We start from the raw sequence: 21261 nt of genomic DNA, 5'->3' as shown, positions 1-21261 counted from the left end.
TCCCTCCACTTATCCGTCCATCCTCTCACTCACTCACTCACTCCATCTCTCCCCAGTTCCATATCTCAGAGCTAATCAGATGGCAGCCTTTAACCCTGCACCATGCTCTGGGGTCTATTTCCAACCACTCACCTCCTTTCTTCGTCTCCCGTTCTCCTGCCCTCCATTCCTCTTCCTGTCACTCTCTATTATATGGGTTGTGTCACCTCTCAGCACAAACCGAGCCCGCACTTATGACCGCCACCCCCCCATTCGACCCCCCCCCAACCTTCACACAACTCTGTCCCCCATCCATCCATCCTACTTTCACATGCTGCACTCCTCCGCCCTCGCTCGCTCCCTCCCTCCTCCATAGACGTATACCCTCACCCTGTCCCTGATCCTGTCACTTGTAAATCCTGCAAATGGGTGGAGAAACTGTCACTAACTTTCCCCTTCTAGTCACCCTCAATCCATTCTCTCTCTCTCCATCGTTATTTTTAAGTTTGCTCAGTGTGGTGATCAAATCAAACTTACATTAAGAGCCATGGGGCTTCAGGGGGGAATTATTACATCCTGGAGTGATAAAACAGGAATATGATATCTGTGTTTATAGGGCTACCTCTCAGAGCTAAACAGACTCACCGTTTACCGCTGGCAAGACAACCCAGAGCCCGTTTACACTTCCAGGAGAGAGATAGTCTCCATTGTTCCTGAAGTATCTGTAATCCTGTGAAGATTAGTCGAGATTCCCAACTGTCAGTCGCATAATTTCCCACTGAAGGAGGAAGGGTGTGGGGTGGGGAGCCCAATGGAGTGCTGCCGTGTCGGGGGAATTTACCGCCTGCGTAATGCCAGCACCCGCACGGTATTCACAGGACTTCAAAAGATTTATGAGCGCCAGCCAACCCCCCCACACACTAGCCAGGAGAGGTCTGACACTCCTGTTTAGTGGCTGGCAGTAAGACGGGGGGGGGGGGGGGTAAGGGAGGGGTGCAGAAGAGAGGCAGTGGGACGGTGGGAGAAGATAATTGAGATAAATCTATACTCCACACAGAAACTGACGTTTCCTGAAAGTTCCTGGACTGGATTTTTATCATCAAAGAGAAGAGAATTAGACACAGAGTCAGACTGACCTTGGACGAGAGGAGGAGAAGAGGAGGAGGAGAAGAGGAGGAGAGGAGGAGGAGGAGAGGAGGGGGGACTAATTCACTGCGTCACTTCACATTCTGCTCAGATGTCAGTGAAGGAGAGAGTGAGACAGAGAAGGAAAGAGAGCTGGCACAGTTTTTGAGGACTTGCGAATGTGTGTAAATCTGTGTGTGTGTGTGTGTGTGTGTGCGTGCGTGCGCACACCCGTGTGTGTCTTTGACAGCAGAGGAAGTCTAACCACGACTGTTACAACCGTTCCTCTTCAGTGTTCACCTCATGCTGCCCTGCATCCTTCTGTGGAGCTGGGAGAACAGCCCCTTATACCCTGACATCTGCAGTGACACAGGCATGGTCATTTCATGGACACACACACACACCAACACGTACATACACACACGTGTATATAAACACACACACTTTCAGCCACACATATATGCACACCTGTAAACACATACACACACAAAGAGCAGTTGCCTCATTCTAGAATGACTAACCCCTACTGAGCCCGTCAGTCACCCTACAGGAGAACTCCCTCACCCCATATGGTCACCGTAGGTGATAATCATACCAACTGAATATATAACCACTGGAATCAGATGTAACCGTACTCCAGTTGCTAACAGGTGTGTTTGACAAGTGTGTATACAGTAATTGCATCAGTCAGGTGGTTGGCTTACAAATGGAGGTTTGGTGCTTCTGTGATAACCTGCGGGTTGTGGATTGTATGGCCGACTTTCAGCTTGAAACTACAACCACGCTGTGATGAAGTCCACACACAACATACACCTAGGAGTTGATTCAAGATGCGTTCTGAGGCCAGATAACCCACACACGCACCTGCAAAGATACACACTTGTCTATGGCTAATACTATTGTGCTGTTATATAGTATTCTCAACTCAGTTTAGGTCAAACTTATTCCAATGAATGTTCTGCAGTGAGGTTACACAAGCGTGTGTGTGTGTGTGTGTGTGTGTGTGTGTGTGTGTGTGTGTGAGTGACGTAACTCTCATCCTAGCAACGAAAGGATTGGTGCATGCCCTTGTCAGCCTCTATGGTTCTGAAGATCTATATTTGCTCTGTAGTCAGGTAGCAACAGTTGACTGCTGTTTTTGACCAATAAAATACATGTAAATCGCATTGAATTCATCCACAAATCTAGTAGCATAACTTCAACCCCCCCCCTCCACCCCCACAGCATGTGACTTTGAAAGTTGACATAAAGATGTGGATACTTGTTCCATCATAACATCAGACTCCCACTCACTGTGGTGGAGATGTGTGTGTGTGTGTGGTTAGATGAAATGGGCTGAGTCGGTGTGTGTGTGTTTGTGCCTGTAGATGCGTGGGTGTGTGCTCGTGTGCGTGTATGGATGTGATGGCGTCCACGTGGGTTTGTCTGTGGCTGAGAAGGTAGCTGCTGAGATGAGGCATGGCAGTTAATCTCGTTGTGTGCATATGTAAATTCAGTGCAGGGGAATCAGACCGAGGTTCATTGTTTAGCTTGGTTGAACCGCGGTTTTTCTAGATGGTAGAGATCCCCATACACTCCTACACACACACACACATATGCACATGTTGTTGCGAACGGTGACCATGTTTAATCTGAGAATATAAATCTGTTCAGTCATTCTTGTCTTCCTGTCTGATGAAACTTTGCACCTTAGTCATTTAAGTGTGTGTAAGAAAGAGAGAGATAGAGAGAGAGAATGCCCATGTTTGATGGCCTAAAAAGGTGTGTGTATGTTTGTACTTGTGCGTGGGTGCCAGCATGCAGTAGGCACCCACGAATGTAACACCTGGATGGTATAAACCCTATCTCACTGTCTCTCTCGGCAAACAGTCAACACTCGCATTCATGTTCACCAGTCAAGTACACATATCCAGCGCTACACTTGCTGGTCTGTTTAAAAATGCAACACAACGCTTTCCGACACTTCCATACAAAACTTTCATTGTCAATACTTGATACCCCTTCCAATGTGATATTCCATCAATTTGCAGTAGCCTAGATCTTACAAATCACATCAATAATTTAGGGTTTTAATCAATTATTTAAAAAAGAGCCCCACAGAGCAGAAATCAAGATCTGTAATTAAAGTCTGCTGCGTAGATGACGAGTACTGAAGTCATTAGTTCCTGCTCGAGTTTGTTAACACATTAACCCCACTTAATTCATCATTAACAGACAGCGCAATGAAAAACGCAACAGAAAGTGAGGGAGTGAGGGAAAAGCGACATATTGCCGCTAATTTAAGAAGTTTTGCGAGTGAGAATATTTAGAAATATGCGATGCTAATTTCCTAGCACATAAACATCCTTGGGTGAGTATGCAGCTAACAGAATAATTGGCTTGTTTGATATCAAAAGGAGACATCCAAAGCAATCACGAAAGAAGCGCACAGACTCAATTATAAAAGCAATTGAAACGCTTCGGAGTAGAAAACTTTATCAAAGAAGCGTCTGGCCCGCTCGCGTAGCTTCGGTATCTTGGACCGAAGTGTTTAGAAAACACCCACACCGGATACATATAGCTAATCACAAAGTATAGCAAATAACACTTTTAGATAGTACTCTTACTTTTGCTCTGCTTATTATTCGGTGTGTGTTCACAGTAAATAGCAGTTCAAATTGCATCTGCCAAATATTAAAATGAGAGAGGTTAAGTGAAGAGATTTGGGGATTTTGGGCCCCAAATAACGTTTAATTACATAAAAAGTGTTCAAATAATCCTTTTCACAACAACGTTAATTAACAACAACACATATTTTCCTAATAATATTTTATTCTCAAAATGTGTTATTTCGTATTTCATATTAGTTCTTAGTTTTATTGTGATCACTGTGTTAGGCTTGGCCAGTGAATCAGCTAGAGTTTGACCCTAAGGCATTCTTTTAGTGAATTGTTTTTATATTATCCTCCAATGTTAATAAACATCAATTTGAGATTCAAAACTAAAAACCACACACCAAGATTAAAAACTAGATGAAATAACAAATGGATGACATTACTACATTATAGAACAAAGTCTTTGTGTATGGTCCTCCACATAATTGTTTTTGATTAGATTTGACTATAAAGCACTTTAGATGACTCTTAGCTCTATAAAATGAATGTGACTGTTGAAGTTTGAGTAGATCACTAGAGTAAGGGTAAGGGCTTGCTTGGTTACGGATTGGTATGGATCCTGATATTTGTTAAAATGATAAAGACAAAGGGGCGTGTTATTGTCACAGATTCATATTTAAATAGATTAAATGTATTTATTTATTATTTATTCATCATCATGTAGGTGGAAACTGTTGGGATTTTTTTTTTTATCTCTACTCTGTGAACCACAGAAGTTAATGTAACACAGGTGCAGACACTTAAAGAGAAAAAGAGTTAGAGAAAAAGAGAGATGGAGAGACAAAGAAAGAGAGTTAGAGAAACAGAGATAGGTAAAAAGAGAGACAGAGATAGATATAAAGAGACAAAAAGAGAAAATCGAGTTAGAGATTTAGAAATCAAAGAGAGCTAAAGAGAAAGAGGAAGAGAGACAAGAAAGAGAGGTAGAAAAAGGAGAGAAACACACATCTCTCCATCTCTCCAAATCCCTGTGTCAGGGGGAATCACCTACAGTAGCATAATGTAATATATTCCTTTGCTGTCTCTCAACATCCTTCATCCACACTTTCCCCTCTCCCTTCCACCTTCATTCCTCCTTTATGCCCACTCCTCCCTCGCTCCCCGCAGTTTGTCACGGTGGGACTGCCACCAGATAGGGCTGACTCAGAGCATCGGAGACACACGCGTGTCACACCCCTGATGATCATGTCACACTGACACACTCCGTAGAAGAAGACACAGATAACAAGGACTTTGCTCAGACAGCGAGAAAACAAGGGGCCATAGGCTTTACATTATGCAAGGAGAGATCTGTCATTCACACACACACACACACACACACACACACACACACACACACACGGTCGCCGACACACCATTTTCTGCGGGGCTCATCTATGTAGTTCCACAAAAACATAACCACACTTGGTTTTCTAGCGTACACCAAATCTTTCAGACACAATTGGAGCCGTTGGCCTTGAGCCTAGATTTTGTATTGACTGTGGGCTTCATTAGGTACACAGTGAGTTATCAGTAATCTCTCTCAAGCTCCCGCACCTCAGACTACTGAACAGCTCACGGTCAATCCACACAGACAGACAGCCCTAGACAGTAGGTGTGTGTGTGTGTACACGAGAAGACGGGATGACCTCTAGACCTCTCTGGTTCATCTCTGAACAAAACAGGGAAGGATATATCCCACAGAAACCCCACTGTGTAGCTGACCTGGAATCAAACCGAGGTCGACACCAAGGCTAGGTTATCCCTACAAGCTAAAGCCTGAGAGACCACAACTGACTTCTGGACTCAGAACAACCTCTTTATCATGCCTTTGTAGTTCCATGGCTGTGGCTTTCACACTCTAAAATAAAAATGGCTAGAATCAGTATGACCTTCTTGCCCTTTTATTTTAGAGTGTGAAAACAGCTACGGCTGTCATGAGATGTCATATGGAATATGTTGGGTTCTGATAGACCAGTCTGGTTAATTAATGGCTGGCATCATTAATGTAGAATTCTCTCCATCGGCAAACATAATCAAAGTTCAATCTTGCCAGCATTCAAGTTTAGTAAAAGTGGGATTTTTTCATATACACACACAAACAAACTCCCAGGTGCACACAGACACACAAACAAATATATGCGCACACACACACACACACACACACACACACACTACACAGAGCATATAATAAGAGGAAGGAGTGTATCTGACCTTGCCTATCTTAACTAACCCCACAACTACTCTTCTGTTCTTCTGCACAACAGAAAGAGATCAAGAGACAGACAGAGATAGGGAACATGGGAGAAAGAGATGGGTAGAGAGAGAGAAAGGGGGAGAGATAGAAAGGGAGAGAGTAAGCGAGAGAGTGGGAGAGAGTGGATAAATAAAAGAGGGAGAGAGAGATGGCAGAAAGCGAGAAATGGAGAGTGAGAGAGCTTGTCAGGGGACCAGTTTAAAAGTAGATGTGACTGAGACTGACTCCTCGTCCTTCTCTCCCTCTAACCTGCAGAGTCTGACAACAACGGCAGGAGGATCTGGAGGTGGATCCTGACCAAGCCATCCACCTGACCACACCCATGAAGATGACCCAGCCAGAGCAACTGGCAGAGCCCTGCAGGCCACCAGGCCCTTCTGGAGTTCAGCTGGCCGCAGGGCTGTGAGGAGGCCGGATCTTTCCGGACACAGAGTCTCCTCAGCCTGACACCATGAGGGAGGTGGGGGCAGGGGCAGGTAGGGTGGGGCTGAGAGGGGTTATATACCAGGCTACGTAGCATTCAATGTTCAGTTTGTAATGATAACAAAGGATTTTTACTGATACTGTGCATCTTGAAGAGTTGAGCTATTAACTAATCTGGGGAGGAAAGGGTGTTCCTTGTGGGCCGGATGCAGGAAACTGCAAGGTTAACTGAGGATATGGTAAGATGGGCGCAAAGGTGGTGAAAAGATGCATTCTCAGAGCTCTGTGGCTCCTCCCACCGTGCGGCGAGCCTAGGCGACTCTAACCTGACTGGAGCTTTGAATGCTCCATCGGCACCGACTGTGATAATATGAGTCACAGAGGCCCTGGGAGATGGTATGTGTGTGTGTGTGTGTGTGTGAGAGACAGAGAGGGATGTGGTAGTGTGTCAGCTACTGATAAGAGTATTAGCCTGCCCCCTGTGGGTCAGAGGGAGGCTGGCACTGCGGGCACACACACATACATACGCATGCACACACACGGGTCTCTTTGGATGTCAGCTTTGCAAACAGCAGCTAAAAAGCTCTGAGACCAAACAGCAGATAAGGCAGCCCCACAATAAACAAGCCAATCTACTGTCACTGACTGAGCTGAGCATCGCACACACACACACACATGCACACACATGCACACCCACACACACACACAACATAAACAAGCTTTTTGGGGTAAAAAGAGACCGAACTAAAAAAGAAAAAAAAGTTAAGTCTGAGAGATGCTGATAAGTAGGTGATTCATCCAATCCAACCCAAAGAATGTGGAGATTCTGCCAAGGCCGCTGTCTCCTCAGGGATCCAACAGCCCCTTTCATGTCCGACATGAGATCCATCCTAAATGGAGCGAGGCTCCTTTATTTACCAGGATAATTGAGTGTGGAGGAGAGGCCCATGGTGCCGGCGCTAAACAATACGTCAGTTCTCGCCTCCACGTGTGAGCGTTGGAAGGGCAGGGATAAGCTGCGTAGATTAGTGTTGTACAGGAGGTGCGCTGGTGAAACACGTGGCAGGGGCCCAACAATGACTCCCAGGGTTGTTTCCGAGAAAAAAATTGAAATAAAACATGGGTGAGAAACAGAAGGTTGGACAGGGAGGAGAGGAGGAGAGAGGGATGTAAGCATTCATGCACTTGGGAAGTGAGAGAGAGAGATTCTCTGGGGAAGCAAATAAGGGAACCAGGCAGAAGAGAGGAATAGACTCTGGTGAAGAAAGAGAGTGAAAAGGATAGACACCGGGGAAAAGGGAGAACATGAGAGCTCGACTCAGGAGGGGAGAGGAAGTGAGGGATAGCTTGGGAGAAGAAAGGACGAGAGCGGAGGGAAAAGGGGAAAGCAAGAAAACGAGGGGTTCTAAGGAAAACACCGGAGGACATCAACAAAGATCAATGGCCGCCAATCAGACAGAGTTGCGACTCGTGTGGAGGGCCTGACCGATTGACTAGCGGCAAGCTCTCTCATGTCACTTTGAAGTCCTCTGACCACTCATTACAACAGACCTCAAAGGGCGTGTGTGTGTCATGTGTCATGTGTCGTGTGTGTGGCTGTGTCGTGTGTGTGTGTAAGTGTGCAGACAATGTGTGGGTTTCTATAGCCTATGTATGTGTTTGTGACCTGGTTGGCTGAAATCAGCTTAATGATGATGTGCAGGGTCTAAGGGGATGAGCAAGACATTTTGGTCTAACTATCTATGAAGATCCAACATCAAAGTCCATACTACCAAACAGAAGGACCATCCACCCACCCAGCACACCTACAGCATTCACAAGTCCCATCTGACGAGGCCCTAGTCACCCTACAGACATGTCCCTGGTACATGAGTACCAGGACAGGGAGAAAGACACTGACTCAGCATCATATACCCCAGAGACCCCAGACAGAACCTGGATGGTCAGAGGTGTGAAGGATAAGGAGAGACAGGGTGGGGAGGAGGGGCGGGGGGGACGGGACGGGACAGAGAAGGAGAGAGAGAGGAGGGGTAACAACCTTCAGAACATCTGCCTGAAGGTTCCTTAGATGAATAGCCTCCCTGAAGTACAGCAGGAAAGGATGAGACTGAAGGAGACAGAGAGAGGGAGAGAGAAAGTGAGAGACAGAGAGAAAGAGAGAGAGAGAGAGAGAAAAAGAGAGGGAGAAAGAGAGAGATGATGGTGGAGAGAGTAAAAATAGAAAGACAGAGAGAGCTGCCCAACTAATACAGCGATAACAAGAGAAAACAAAGAGAACAGAAGAGACAGTGGGAAGAAAAAGAATGAGAGAAAAAGGTAGAATGAGAGAAAATGGAAAGATGGAGCTTGAGTTACCAAGAGGGAGAGACAGAGAGAGTCCTGTAACATTAGTGACAAAGAGAGAAAGAAGAATGAGAGAAGCCATGCAGCATGGCCCTAAAATTAAACCTGTTCTTTAACGCTAGGTTGTTCTATTGTGGGCTAACCTTGACTGGCAGCTGGGAAGGACCGTGGGAGGAGGAGTATGATTGACAGGCATGGATGTGTGACTCGGTTAGAATGTAAGTATGAGTACTTCTGTGTGTGTCTGTGTGTGTGTGCGAGATCGTGTCTGTGACTGACAAGTGTGTGGGTGCGATTGGCGAGGGAGGTCTGAACGACAAAAGTGTGCATTCTTATTTATCCAACGTGTGTGTGTGTATGCGTGTGGGAGAGTCTCCTACCGCGCGGGTTGTTGAGGGCAGCCTCCGTGGCCTTGCCCCCCTCTCCACAGTGGCTCTGGTCGAAGGGCAGACACTGCTCCCCAGTGCCTGCCACCACCTCCAGGTTCCGGGCTGGGTCCTTGGTGGGGCCCAGGTTCCTGACCCGGTACACCCTCCGGCTGCTGGTGTCGGACACGTACAGAACCTCCCCCACTGGATCCATCGCCAGGTAGTACTTATGGGCTGGGCTGGTGCTGGGTACAGGACAGGAAGGTAAGGGGTTACTTGTGCGTGTGTGTGTGTGCATTTACTGTGCGTTCGTACGTCTGTGTTTGTGTTCCTGTTCGGGAGTGGTATTGCGGGGTATGTTGAAGTGAAAATACGTGCGCACAGGCGGGTGTAAGTGTGTGTCATGCTCATTGGTTTCTTATCAGCACTGCCTGTTTCTATTTCAATATCAGTCGACTGTACTCCCTCATCCAGCGCAATTGGTGTTAATTAAGTACAAATGTACCTGTCTAGATCTCAATTAAAGCCTTTTGGCTAAACAAACAGACACCCTGCAGCGCTAACAGCATAAACACACGATAACATCAACACCCTTGACTCGTCTCGCACTTTCTCTACAACCCGTAATGAAACGCCACAGTGATCAGAGACGGAAAAGCTTGCCGTTAGCACGCCATTATCAACTCTCCTCTTCCCCACAGGGTTTTGTCTTTGAGGCATCCCATTCGGCGGTCCCTCTCCATTTGCTTTGCTTATATCCCCCCGAACCCCCACCACCACCACTACCAGCCCCCCCTCGGAGTCTCTGGCAGGAAACCCTTGAAGTGAAAGAGTAGAAGGAGGTTCAGGAGAGGTGCGAGCCCGGGCTCCCCTCGCTGCTGTCGGCTCGCAGGCATTCTGCTCGGGGAGGGAGAGTGGAAGGGAAGGCACTTTGAAAGCCTGCTAACAATGAATAATGAATGCGTTTGACTTGAGAGAACAATGGTTTGGAGAAAAAGGGAGCTGAAACGACAACATGCTAGGCTAGGGAAGGAGCCCGGGGACACTGAGGGAGAGAGGGAGGGAGAGAGGGAGAGGGGGAGTCAGGGGGTGGGGGCATGAAGTGCCTTAAGAAAAAGGTTTTCATAACCTTCTGTGTTCGAATAAGATTTGTGAATCCTGTGAAGAATCCACACACACATACTCTCTGACCAGGTCATCTCTGAGGTTCGATGTGAACCTTTTGGCGTGTCAAAAGATGGCATCTCAACAAATCCCCTTTCCTGTTTAATCGGATAGAACCCTGATCTCTCTCTCACACACACACACACACACACACACACACATTCACAACCATATACAACCTGATAGCAACCCTGTTGATGCTCTCACACACATGCAAGCACACCCAACTGCACGCACACCAACACGCACCCCACGGCTCGATATAAACCCTGATAGCAACCCTGTCCACACACACACACACACAACTCGTATTACATCAGTCTAATCCTCTCCCTGACACAGTGAGGATTGGCCACATCAACCCCGTCACCTGGGGCTGGATGCCAGCGTGCCCGCCTGGGGGGGTGCCAGTTTAACCTTGGCTCAGAGAGCCAACAAACTGACACCCGCTGGAAAACCCAGAGCTGTAATCCCTGACACACACAACACCTACCAGAGACATGTATCGTGAGGTCCACACACACACTTTTCCTAATCTCTCTGAATCAAGAGTGGGCCTTAATGAGACTGACCTCAAGCTTTGTTGATGGAAGCTTCGCCCAGTGAGGTGGATTTGTGAGTCATTGCCAAACAGCTGGAGTGTGTGGCGTGTCTTGTGGGGTGTACCGTATGCAGTGTGTGGTGAGTAGTGTGTAGTGTAACGTGTAGTGTAAAGAGGGGGTCTCTTGACTCGCACCTGTGTCTGCTATCCCGGTTCCTGATATCATTTGTCGTGGCGCATTTGGGGGAAAAGAGAGAGATAGAAAAAGAAAGAGGGAAGGAGAGAAAGATGGAGTGACAAAACAACATCGATTAGAAAATGTGAATTTGAATCTGAACAAGAATTAAAATCTGTAGCCCACAGCTCCACAATGAACATTAGTCAATTTCTCTCCTCCAAAAATTGCAGACGTTTGATTCAGCAACAAAGGAAAATTGATTCGACAACCCTTCTATTCTATAAGCCGTTCCACATGAAATATTCACTCCAGACAGGAAGTGTTCCTATACACTTCCTCCCTAAGGGTGCTAGTGTGTCAAAAGCAGACAGTTGAGAACAGACATCAGATCCTGGAGATGTTCTGTGAGACTATGCAGAAAGAACCATTGCGTAAGCGTCCCCTTGACAAGACTGTAGGAGGTCCATCTTGGTGTCTTGCTTCAATAACTGACAAACTAGACAAAGCCTGTAACACAGCAGGTGGTATGATAATTAACTACTGAGTAATGTCTGTACCACCTTACCCCCTCTCTCTTACCTAGCCAGGGAGATGTGTTATATATATATATATCCCATGAGGGATGAATTCTAAAATAAAGTTAGCTGCAATTTAAAGGCACACACAGAAACAAACACACAATAAACCTACACACACCTCACCCTCTCAGTCAGAGTATGTCAACATGCTATATTTATCTTGTATTCTAAAATGATCAAATGTGTCATTCTATAAACACATCATACCCCACACAGATCAGAACAAAGCACATTCTGGATCATTCAATGCATTCCGGTCTAGACCAGCCATGACCTAAACCCATCCAAACCCAGCCCAGGTCCAAAACCAACCCCAAACCCAACCTCAACCATCTCCATCTCATTCATCAGACCCTCCGGTTGCTCACTTGAGCTCCAGCACGGTGGTGGTGAATCCATCAGGGTGGACCCTGCGGATCAAGTTGAAGTCCCCCACGTAGAGAGACCCATCTGGGCCACAGGCCAGTGCCACAGGCCCATACAGCATCATGTCCCGGGCCTGACCACTGCAGCTCGGACCACAGGGGACGCTCCTGAGCAAACCATTCCCCATCACCGTGGAGATGACGGGGGGTTGTTGGGAGAGAAACACGTTCTCCCCGTTCCCTTTATGGAGGATTCCTGGACAGAGTTAAGAGATATATTAGGGCTGGATCAGGTGTGTGAGTGTGTGTGTGTGTGTGTGTGTGTGTGGTGTGTGTGGTGTGAGCTCACCGCTGTGTATATTGAGAGAGTGGTGTTTGTCCAGAGACCAGCCGCCCAGGTCAGATGGCACCATCTCAAAGCCTTGCATCATGGCCGTCCTCCGCTCCCATTGGATGGCATCTGGACAGGCCTCATACTCATATCCCACTGACACTGCGCACACACACACACACACACACACAGGCATGCATCCGCACCCGCACACACACACACACACACACACACAGGCATTCACACACGCATGCACACACACACACACACACCGACACAGCTGGTAAGTAGACATAAACACACACAACAACAGAACTAATTTTCACAGAAGTCAGAAAGACACATGAAAGGAATGTAATGAGCAGTAATCAGTGTGTGAGGAGAGTCAACAGAAGAGTCCACGTAATCAGGCGACATTTTCTATGAAGCACCCAGAATTAGCTTCTTGGCCTCGGAGCTGTAATGACAGTGCTGAGCGCTCCACGAAGACAAACAGCCGGCTACGCCAGACTTCGGTTCAACAAGCTACAACCAACAGCCCTTTACCTCTTCAGTCCCTTAACAGGCTGAAAGCTACTAACACACATACAAAGTGTGTGTGAGAGAGAGACAGAGATACTGCATTTACTAAAAGAGAGAGGAGATGGGGAGCGAGGAGATGGGGAGAGAGTGTGTTCACACCCTGATGTGAATAACCAGAGCTGCTTTACAGAGGTATAGAGATTGTGGCACACACACACACACACACACACATACCAGAATGTGCTAGGCCTATCACATGGGGTACGTGTGCTGTGTTTCCTTCCTGTCTGCTATAAAGCAGCCTGGGGCTGTGTGGTGAACTCCAACCACAAAGGAAGCTGTTTCTGGAGAACAGGTCTCCTGGTCGTGGCAAACAGAGACACAGGCAACACAAAGGAGGGGAAAGCATGATGGCGAGTGCTTTAAAAGAGAACCAACAGTCGGAAAGAGAGAGAGAGACAGAGACAGAGAGAGACAGAGAGAGGGAGACAGAAAGAAAGAGTGAGAACAACAGAGGAAGAGAGAAAGAGAAGGAGAGAGAGAGAGAGAGAGAGAGAGAGAGAGAGAGAGAGAGAGAGAGAGAGAGAGAGAGAGAGAGAGAGAGAAGAGAGAGAGAGAGAGAGAGAGAGAGGGAGAGAGAGAGAGAGAGAGAGAAAGGCAGATATTCAACAAGAAAAAAGGAGGAAGACAGAAGAGAAATCCAGGTATGACAGGAAGCAGAGGGGTGCTGAGACAGCATTTGAGGCCAGGAGAACAGAGAGCATAGAAGGGTAGAGGAGGAGGTGAGAGAGGGAGCGTGAGAGGGCAGGAGCAGCCTTTTATGAGCAGACAGGAGGAAAACACTGACAGAAATGGATAGGACCTGAGGAAACTGAGAGAGTGCATGCTAGGACAAAACAACAGGAAGCGAGAGAGACCAGAGCAGGCAAGTGAGGAGAGAGAAGGCAACAAAAGAGCTCGAGTATAGCAGGGAAAAGGGAATAGAAGAATGAAGGAAAAAGTGGAGAAGGGAGAAGGCAAAGTAGAAAAAAGAAGGTTTTACCGGTAGCTTGCGTGAGCCCCCAGACCTCCTGTCCATAGACGTCGGTTTTGTTCCAGACCAGTCTGTGTACCAGGCCAGGTCCAGCCGGGTACCAGCGCTGGAAGAGCCGTCCCTGGACCCAGGCCCGAACGTGCACCCTTGACAGTCCTGCCAGCGGGGAGACAGGGGAGGAGGCTGAGGGAGGGGTGAGGAGGATGCGCAGCAGGGAGAGGTAGCCCGCGGCGCGTGTGCTCAGGTAGCTCAGCTTCACAAAGGAACCTGGGATAGCCACCTCCTCCTGCACCACCTGGGAGGAGAAGGGGGGAGAGGAAAACAGAGGGAAGAAGACAGTGACATTTGGTGAGTCAAGTCCAGTTAGTGTGCTTGCTACCAGTAAGTACTAAAAAGATAGGTATGCATTTGTGCTGCTGAATACGTTATATTGAAAATAGTGGTGCCACCAAACAAGATGTGAACAAACTAAAGCTACCTGTAGCTCAGGTATGACCGGACCCCTCTCTGCACATGCTCCAGTGTGTCTGGGGAGGGGGGAGGACAGGACCAAGGGGTATGGGCTCAGAACACTCCTGATGTCACACTTAGTGGGCAGAGTCTCTTCCCTCGCCATGGTCACCTGATCCAGGACCAGGAAGTCGTTGCTAGGTGTCCAGATGGGGTGTGTCTGAGAGAGGAAGGGTGGGCGCTGGAACAGCAGGTTCACAGACACTGCCCCCAAGGTCACCAGGTCAAAACTAGAGAGAGAAAGAGAGAGAGAGACAGAGAGAGACACAGAGAGAGAGAGACAGACAGAGAGGGAGAGAGAGAGAGACACACACAGAGAGAGACACAAAGAGAGACACACACACACACACACACAGAGAGACACCGAGAGAGGGAGAGAGAGAGAGACACAGAGAGAGAGATTGAGGTACATGTATTAATGTATATATGGGTGCGAGTATGTATGTCATTGTGTGGGTGGCTGTGTGTGCTTGTGTGTGTGTGTGTGTGTGTGTGTTTGTACCTGCCATCCTGTCTAGTGACGGTGTATCCATATTCCGGATGTTGTAAGAAGGTGATGTTCACTCCAACCAGAGGTGACCCGTCCTCCAGCACAACATTACCCCTGATCACAGCTACCCGACTGGAGAGGGAGAGGTATTGAGAAAGAGAGGAAGAGGGAGACCGAGAGAGGGAGGAAGGGAGAGGGAGAAAAAAAAGAAAGATACAGAGATGAGAAGAGTGATACAGCACTTGGTGTGAGTTTCTGACCCCACCCCCCAGATATATGATTGACAGCAGAGCTGAGGATCACCTGATGACCCTCTGTCACATAAAACAGCTACTGCTCACGGCCACCACGCCCAGCTTCCCCTGCTCCCTGTCCTCCTCGCTCTTCTAGCCCCCCTCAGAGTTCCAGCTCACCTGGCAGAGAACGTTCCAATAGAACATACTAGAGATCCAAACCAGTGGAACGTCTCGCTGCCTTGGTTACCACCATAAGAAAGGGAGATGATGTTGAACTCTGGAGAGGTGTCTTGAAGTAACATCCATCAAAGCCACATGGAACAATACCCTCCTCAGTAATGTGACAGAAGCAATTATTGTAATGTCATGTAGGTAATCTGATTGAATCTGATGTAATTACAGATCTGATTACAGAAGCTATGTAGAGCACATCGAGGTACTGACTATTGCTGGCAAAGTGTGAAATAGGCTGTTTACTGCTGAAAAAGCAGCAGGCTTGGTTGAGTACAGACTAATGGATTCAGACTGACACACACACACACACACACACACACACACACACACACACACACATACACACACAGAGACAGTCACAGAGGATGCATGATCACAAACCTGGAGGCACATACACACAAACACATAATATACATACACACACAACCACACACTGTACATACACACGCACACAAACACACGCATTCACACATCCACGAAACACCCTCGCACAAACACACACACACACAATGAGGGATCATTTGAGCTTGCTCTCCGACGCTGGGGAGGAAGGGATGAATGAAGGAGGGCTGAGTTTCTCCCACCGCCAGAGACGTTTGTTCTCTCAGCCCTGAAAGCCATCGATATCCTGCTCCCCCATAATTAATCCATCTGTTTATTCTAAAAGCCAGTAATAGAGGGAAGGGGGGGGGGGAGAAAAAAACATAAAGGGGGTCATTTGTCAGGGAGGAATCACTTCAGGTTTTTTCCACTCCAAACTTTCTAGGTCACAACGGCGTGGAGATGGATTGCTCTCCCCTGAGGCTTCTGGCGCCCCTTGAAATATTGATGGCGACACTTTTACGAGCGGTGTAACGGGACGACGCACAAGGCATAAATATGTAACAAACAAACAGGTGCCTGACACAGACCCAGACAGACAGGGGGAAATGACCCAGGCTGGGTGACCTGCAGATGGATACGCAGATCATGCACACACACACACACACACAAAGATATTGAAAGGTACACTCCCATGTACAAATATATAGTACGCAAACACACGCACACACTGTGATCTAATATCGACCGACATCAACCTGCCCACATTAGCGACACACACATACACCTACTTACAACCACACATCTTAAGGTCAATACAGAAGATACTCTTTAGTGTGCCAGTCATGTTGGACCGTAACGTGGCTCAAAGGTGCCCTCTCTCCCGTATTCATGAGCGTCGATATACAAAAGGGCACAACACACCTGCGGTCAAAGGGCAGCTCCCCCGGGAGAGTGTGTGTTGCGGTCCTGCCCAGGAGGAAGCCCACGCGCTGGAAGAAACCGTGCGTGTGCGAGGGGGGGTGGGCGGGCGGGGGTGGAGGGGCCGGGACGGTCCTCTGGAGGAGAGCCAGGGGGTCTGGCGAGCCCTGGCACAGCGGGTCAGATGCACAGCTCACCTGCACACAACAGTCTGGGTCTACGCAGTCCACCAGCCCATCTGCAACACAGGCACACACACATGCATTCAAGCGCACACACACACACACAACATATATAATCACGTAAAGGTTAAGGATGAGTAGACAGGTACAATCGAGGACACATGTTGGTACACTGCTGCAAACATACACATGCCGCAGGATAATCAGGTAAAGGTTAAAGATGCTTAGACAGGCACAACCAATCAATCACACACTCATACACAAATACACGGTAAAGGTTAGAGATGGTCAGACAGACACATTCAAGCACACATGGGTACACACACACGCATCGTCATTAAGTACTTCACAAGCTTCATCCCCGCCTAATCCTTTGAAGCTGCTCTCTGAGTGTCGGTGGGGACAGTATTTATGCCTGCAAGGCAAGCAAAAATCTGCTCACATTTAGCTGTCTATAGGGGCATCAATGAGAGCATATGACAACCCTGTCATCTGCTCAATAAACAGAAACCTTAAGGCAGAACTACACACCACCTCTATGGAATTAAGGCCCAGAACCGTACGCTGTAGGATAAAAGAGTCCAGGCTCTAGATTTCCTATTTCAGTCGTGTTTTGGGGGAGAAAGGCGAGAAAACTGTGTTGACATTTACAGCGGAAGCATTCCGTACTGCAGTAAAAAGGCCAAAGCATTTTGTAATGGCCTCCGTTCCAACAGTCAAACGCTTTTGTTTCAGTCCTCAGAAAACGGCAACTTCACAGAGATGCTACAAAAAATGTGGATGGCACGAAAAAAAAAGAAAAAAAATGTATCTATAAGATCAAAGCAAGCATACATCTTAGATCTTTTGAAACGTATTTGCATAGAAAACAAAATCCCATGTGTCCATTTGTGTGTATGTCTGTCCTATTTATTTCCTCTGTAGTGAGTCCTAATGAATACAGCCAGGAGGCTGATGGCTATGTCTGACTGGAACAGATGAGATCATCCTCTCATCACTGCTGACAACATCTACCATCTCCATTTCCACCCTCAGAGAGAGAGACAAAGACAGAGAAAAAGACAGAGAAAAAGACAGAGAGAGAGAGAGAGAGAGAAAGACAGAGAGAGAGAGATAAGAGGCGACACAATGAGAAGATGACAGACATACGGAGAGATGTGTAGAGAGAGATAAAAGAGGAAGGTAAAACACACAAGGGACTGAGAGAGAGAGAGAGAAAGAGAGAAGAGAGAAGAGAGAGAGAGAGAGAAAGAAAGAGTAAAAAAGGACAATAGTGCACCTGACAATTCAATCAGTGGTTGAAGCTGGTTGTTCTAATGTGTTGTGATAGATGACTGAAGGCAGATTAGATCTAATGGGTCTCTACACAGCTAGTTGAGCCTCAGTTACAGAGTAGGAGGATGGGTGAGAGAACTCTATTTAACAGGACTGATGTCTGTGTGAATGTCCATCCATAATTACACTGCATACTGCTTTCGGGACCAAAACAAAGTCATTACCAAGGCCCAGCTCTCTTTTGGATGTTTTGTAATGAGCACAAAGGCCTGATGGAAAGGGTTGATAACAATGTAGTGAGAGGTAAAATAAGAGAGAAAGTGTACGTGTGCATTAGTGTGTGTGTGTTTGTGTGTGTGTGACAGGGGTATCAAAGGTGCCCATCAGCATGGCTTCCTCCCACACCGAGCTTCAAACTCGGGTCCACTGACTCAACATGCATCAACCACACCCTCTGTAGACACTGCGTTAACAAGCTGCGCCACCAAAAATCTAGCTCTTCAATGGCGAGTGTGGGAGGTATTTACACGGAGTGAATTGAACTTATTCTACTGGGTTACATTTGTGTGGGATTAGATGAGACCCTCTCTGCCTACTGCTAAAGACACACAGATACCTTCTGACTCAAAGGACATTTTGAGTGGCGGTCCTTCGAAACAAACTAGAACACAGAAGCTACATTCCAGTAACAGGTGCACTGGCTGTGTGCTGGGAGAGACCTGGATTGGGAGGCAGGTACGTTTGTGACATTTTGATTTCCCTTCCTTTGAGACTTTTCAGTAAAAATGTGTTTTGTTGTTTCTCTTACACATTATTTAGAGCAAGGAATATCACTGATGAGCTACGCAAATATGAGATGTGTGTCGGATATGGTTTGTTGTTGAAAGATCCTTTCCGGTGGCTCGAGTGAAATTGTTGCATTAATGTTCCTGAGGACTCATTCAGGAGTCTTTCATCCCAGCAGGGTTGTAGATATCAAAGACATTAGCCCAGATAGGGGTGATTAGAGGGTGGGTATACACACAAACACACACACTGTCCCTTTAAACACCTATAGCCACACACACACACACACACACACACACACACACACACACACACAGGGACATCACTTTAATCTATAATTTGTTCCCATACCTCCGTCATTGTCCGTTCCGTCGCTGCACTCAGTCTCCATGACGACACTGCATCCGGGTCCACTCCACCCTGATTGGCAGATGCAGCGCCAACCACTCTGCTCCAGGGTACACCGGCCATGCCCGCTACACAGCCCCGGGCAGCCATCTGCAAAACAGACATTAACACACACAAACACACACAAATTTACATCATGTATTTCCAGGTGGGTGTGTTTTTAATTTGTAAAGTGTGTTTCAGGCAGCGATGAAGGGCATGAAGAGGTGAGTGCCGTAGTGTTTGTGTGTTTCGACATATTTGTGTGTGAGTGCGAGCATGTGTGTGAAAGTTAATGAGAGAGAAAAAACTTGCCTTTCACAACCACATCCAAGTCATGAGTGACTGTGGGAGAAGAGGGGGAATAGGAGACAGTGTTAATCTAACAAGCTTCCTAGCAAGAAAAAGAGGTGAGAAAGAGAGAGGGGGAGAGAGAGCGAGAGACAGAGAGGGGGAGAGATGGAGGGAGAGAGACAGGAGAGTGAAGGGAAGAAATGTTTCTAGTATTTTTTAGGCACAGTTAGAGTGTGTCTTGACTGTTAGTTGTGGCTAAAAAGTAGCACACAGTACAGTACAGTTTGTGCTTCACACCTTGCCCAGAGGAATAATAACCCACACAGAAAAAACCTCACACCCACACACACACCCATACACACACCCAAACACACACACACCCACACAAACTCACCCAATGTGCAGTGTTCTCCCTCCCATCCAGGCTGGCACACACAGGTCCCGTCGTGGCACTGGCCATGCTCCTCACAGCGGGCGTGGCACGCCCTCTGGTCGCAAGCCGCACCAACCCAGCCCTCCTCACACTGGCACTGGCCCGCGTTACACACGCCATGACTGCCACACGGCACCGGGCACAGCTCTGCGGGGGTGGGGGGAGCGATGTGTGTGTGGAGCGGGGGGGGGGGAGAAATGTGGGTGTGTGTGTTTGTGTCAGGGGAAGTGGTAATGAGGGAGGGGGGATTTGAGGAGAGGTGGGTGAAAAAAGGCAGAGCAGAAACCGAATTGGAAAAAAGAGAGAGATAGAGAGAGGAGAGATTAAAGCCGATCCTGCAGTCACTTTAAGTACTGCAGACGAAGGCGTCTCTTTCTCACCTGTAATAGTTAAGCTTTCAGACGCAGGCAGAGAGTGAAAGAGGGAGAGAGCGACAGAGGCAGAGAGAGAGAGTGAAAGAGGGAGGGAGGGAGAGAGCAAAAGAGAGAGAGAGAGACAATGAGATTGAGAGCGAAAGATAGAGACAGAAAGAGAGAGAGAGAGAGAAAGAGCGACAACATCTATTACGGTAGGCAAACGCCTCAAATTTGCACTGCGTATTTAAACGCTCCACACTGACACTCTTTCCAAACGTTTGATCAGATTAGGAGAGTATCTTAATATCTCTTCTTCTCTCTCCTCCTCTGCCTAATCAAATCGTTGTCGTTTCTCTCTCTCGTCCGATATTACCACCTTCTTCTCTCGAGTTGCACCACCCTCTCCCTTCCTACCTCCTCCTCTCTCTCTCTCTGTCGCTCGCTCGCTCTCTATCTCTCCCTTTCTCGCTCTCTCCCTCTCTGGTTCTACTCTACAGAACAGAGCCCCATCCATCAGAACAAGAACCCCAACTGCTGCGGGCTCCCTTCTCAGACTACTTATCCAGCGATCGTAAAAAAAATAAAAAAAGTTATTTCAATTTAAATATACATAGAGAGAGAGGAGGGGGTGTGTGAGGTGGGGGGGGGGGGGGTGGATTAAGGTTGGTGAGTTTTACGCTCTCCATTAGAATTACATTAGCTAAGTTCTGGCTCTGCAAGAAGTGGATGAATCATTTCTCCCTGTGAAGAGAAGGTTTGATTAAAACCTGAGGACCTAATCTCAAGGTGAAACTCTCCAATCTCAGATAGAGAGCTCCGTAGCCGAGCACAGGAGCTAATTCTCTGCTTAGCGTGGCAGGCTCTCATCTTAAACCCATAAACTCCTTGAAGTGGGCCTGAAACGTGTGTGTGCGGTGGCCGTCGCTGCACTCATGTGGGCGTGTGTGTGTGTGTCACTCTCTGCTCGGTCTGCGTGAAAAAAGCGTTCGTCTGTGA

The 21261-nt window shown here is 47.6% G+C and overlaps 1 protein-coding gene across 1 annotated transcript in view; it reads right to left on the bottom strand.

The window, feature by feature from the left end:
* The window catches only part of LOC136954542 (teneurin-1-like), an 85008-nt gene that overhangs the window by 20023 nt on the left and 43724 nt on the right, over nt 1–21261 (bottom strand). Inside the window, 11 exon segments of the mRNA XM_067248167.1 lie at nt 9141–9373; nt 11029–11049; nt 11958–12210; nt 12304–12447; nt 13850–14135; nt 14319–14580; nt 14853–14972; nt 16556–16790; nt 19147–19293; nt 19498–19527; nt 19871–20056. Of these exon segments, the coding sequence (XP_067104268.1) occupies nt 9141–9373; nt 11029–11049; nt 11958–12210; nt 12304–12447; nt 13850–14135; nt 14319–14580; nt 14853–14972; nt 16556–16790; nt 19147–19293; nt 19498–19527; nt 19871–20056 (1917 nt within the window).

The sequence above is a fragment of the Osmerus mordax genome, chromosome 12, assembly GCF_038355195.1.
Source record: "Osmerus mordax isolate fOsmMor3 chromosome 12, fOsmMor3.pri, whole genome shotgun sequence".
Classification (NCBI taxonomy): domain Eukaryota; kingdom Metazoa; phylum Chordata; class Actinopteri; order Osmeriformes; family Osmeridae; genus Osmerus; species Osmerus mordax.
Note: the sequence above shows the minus strand (reverse complement) of the source record. Positions and strands in the feature narration are given on the sequence as shown.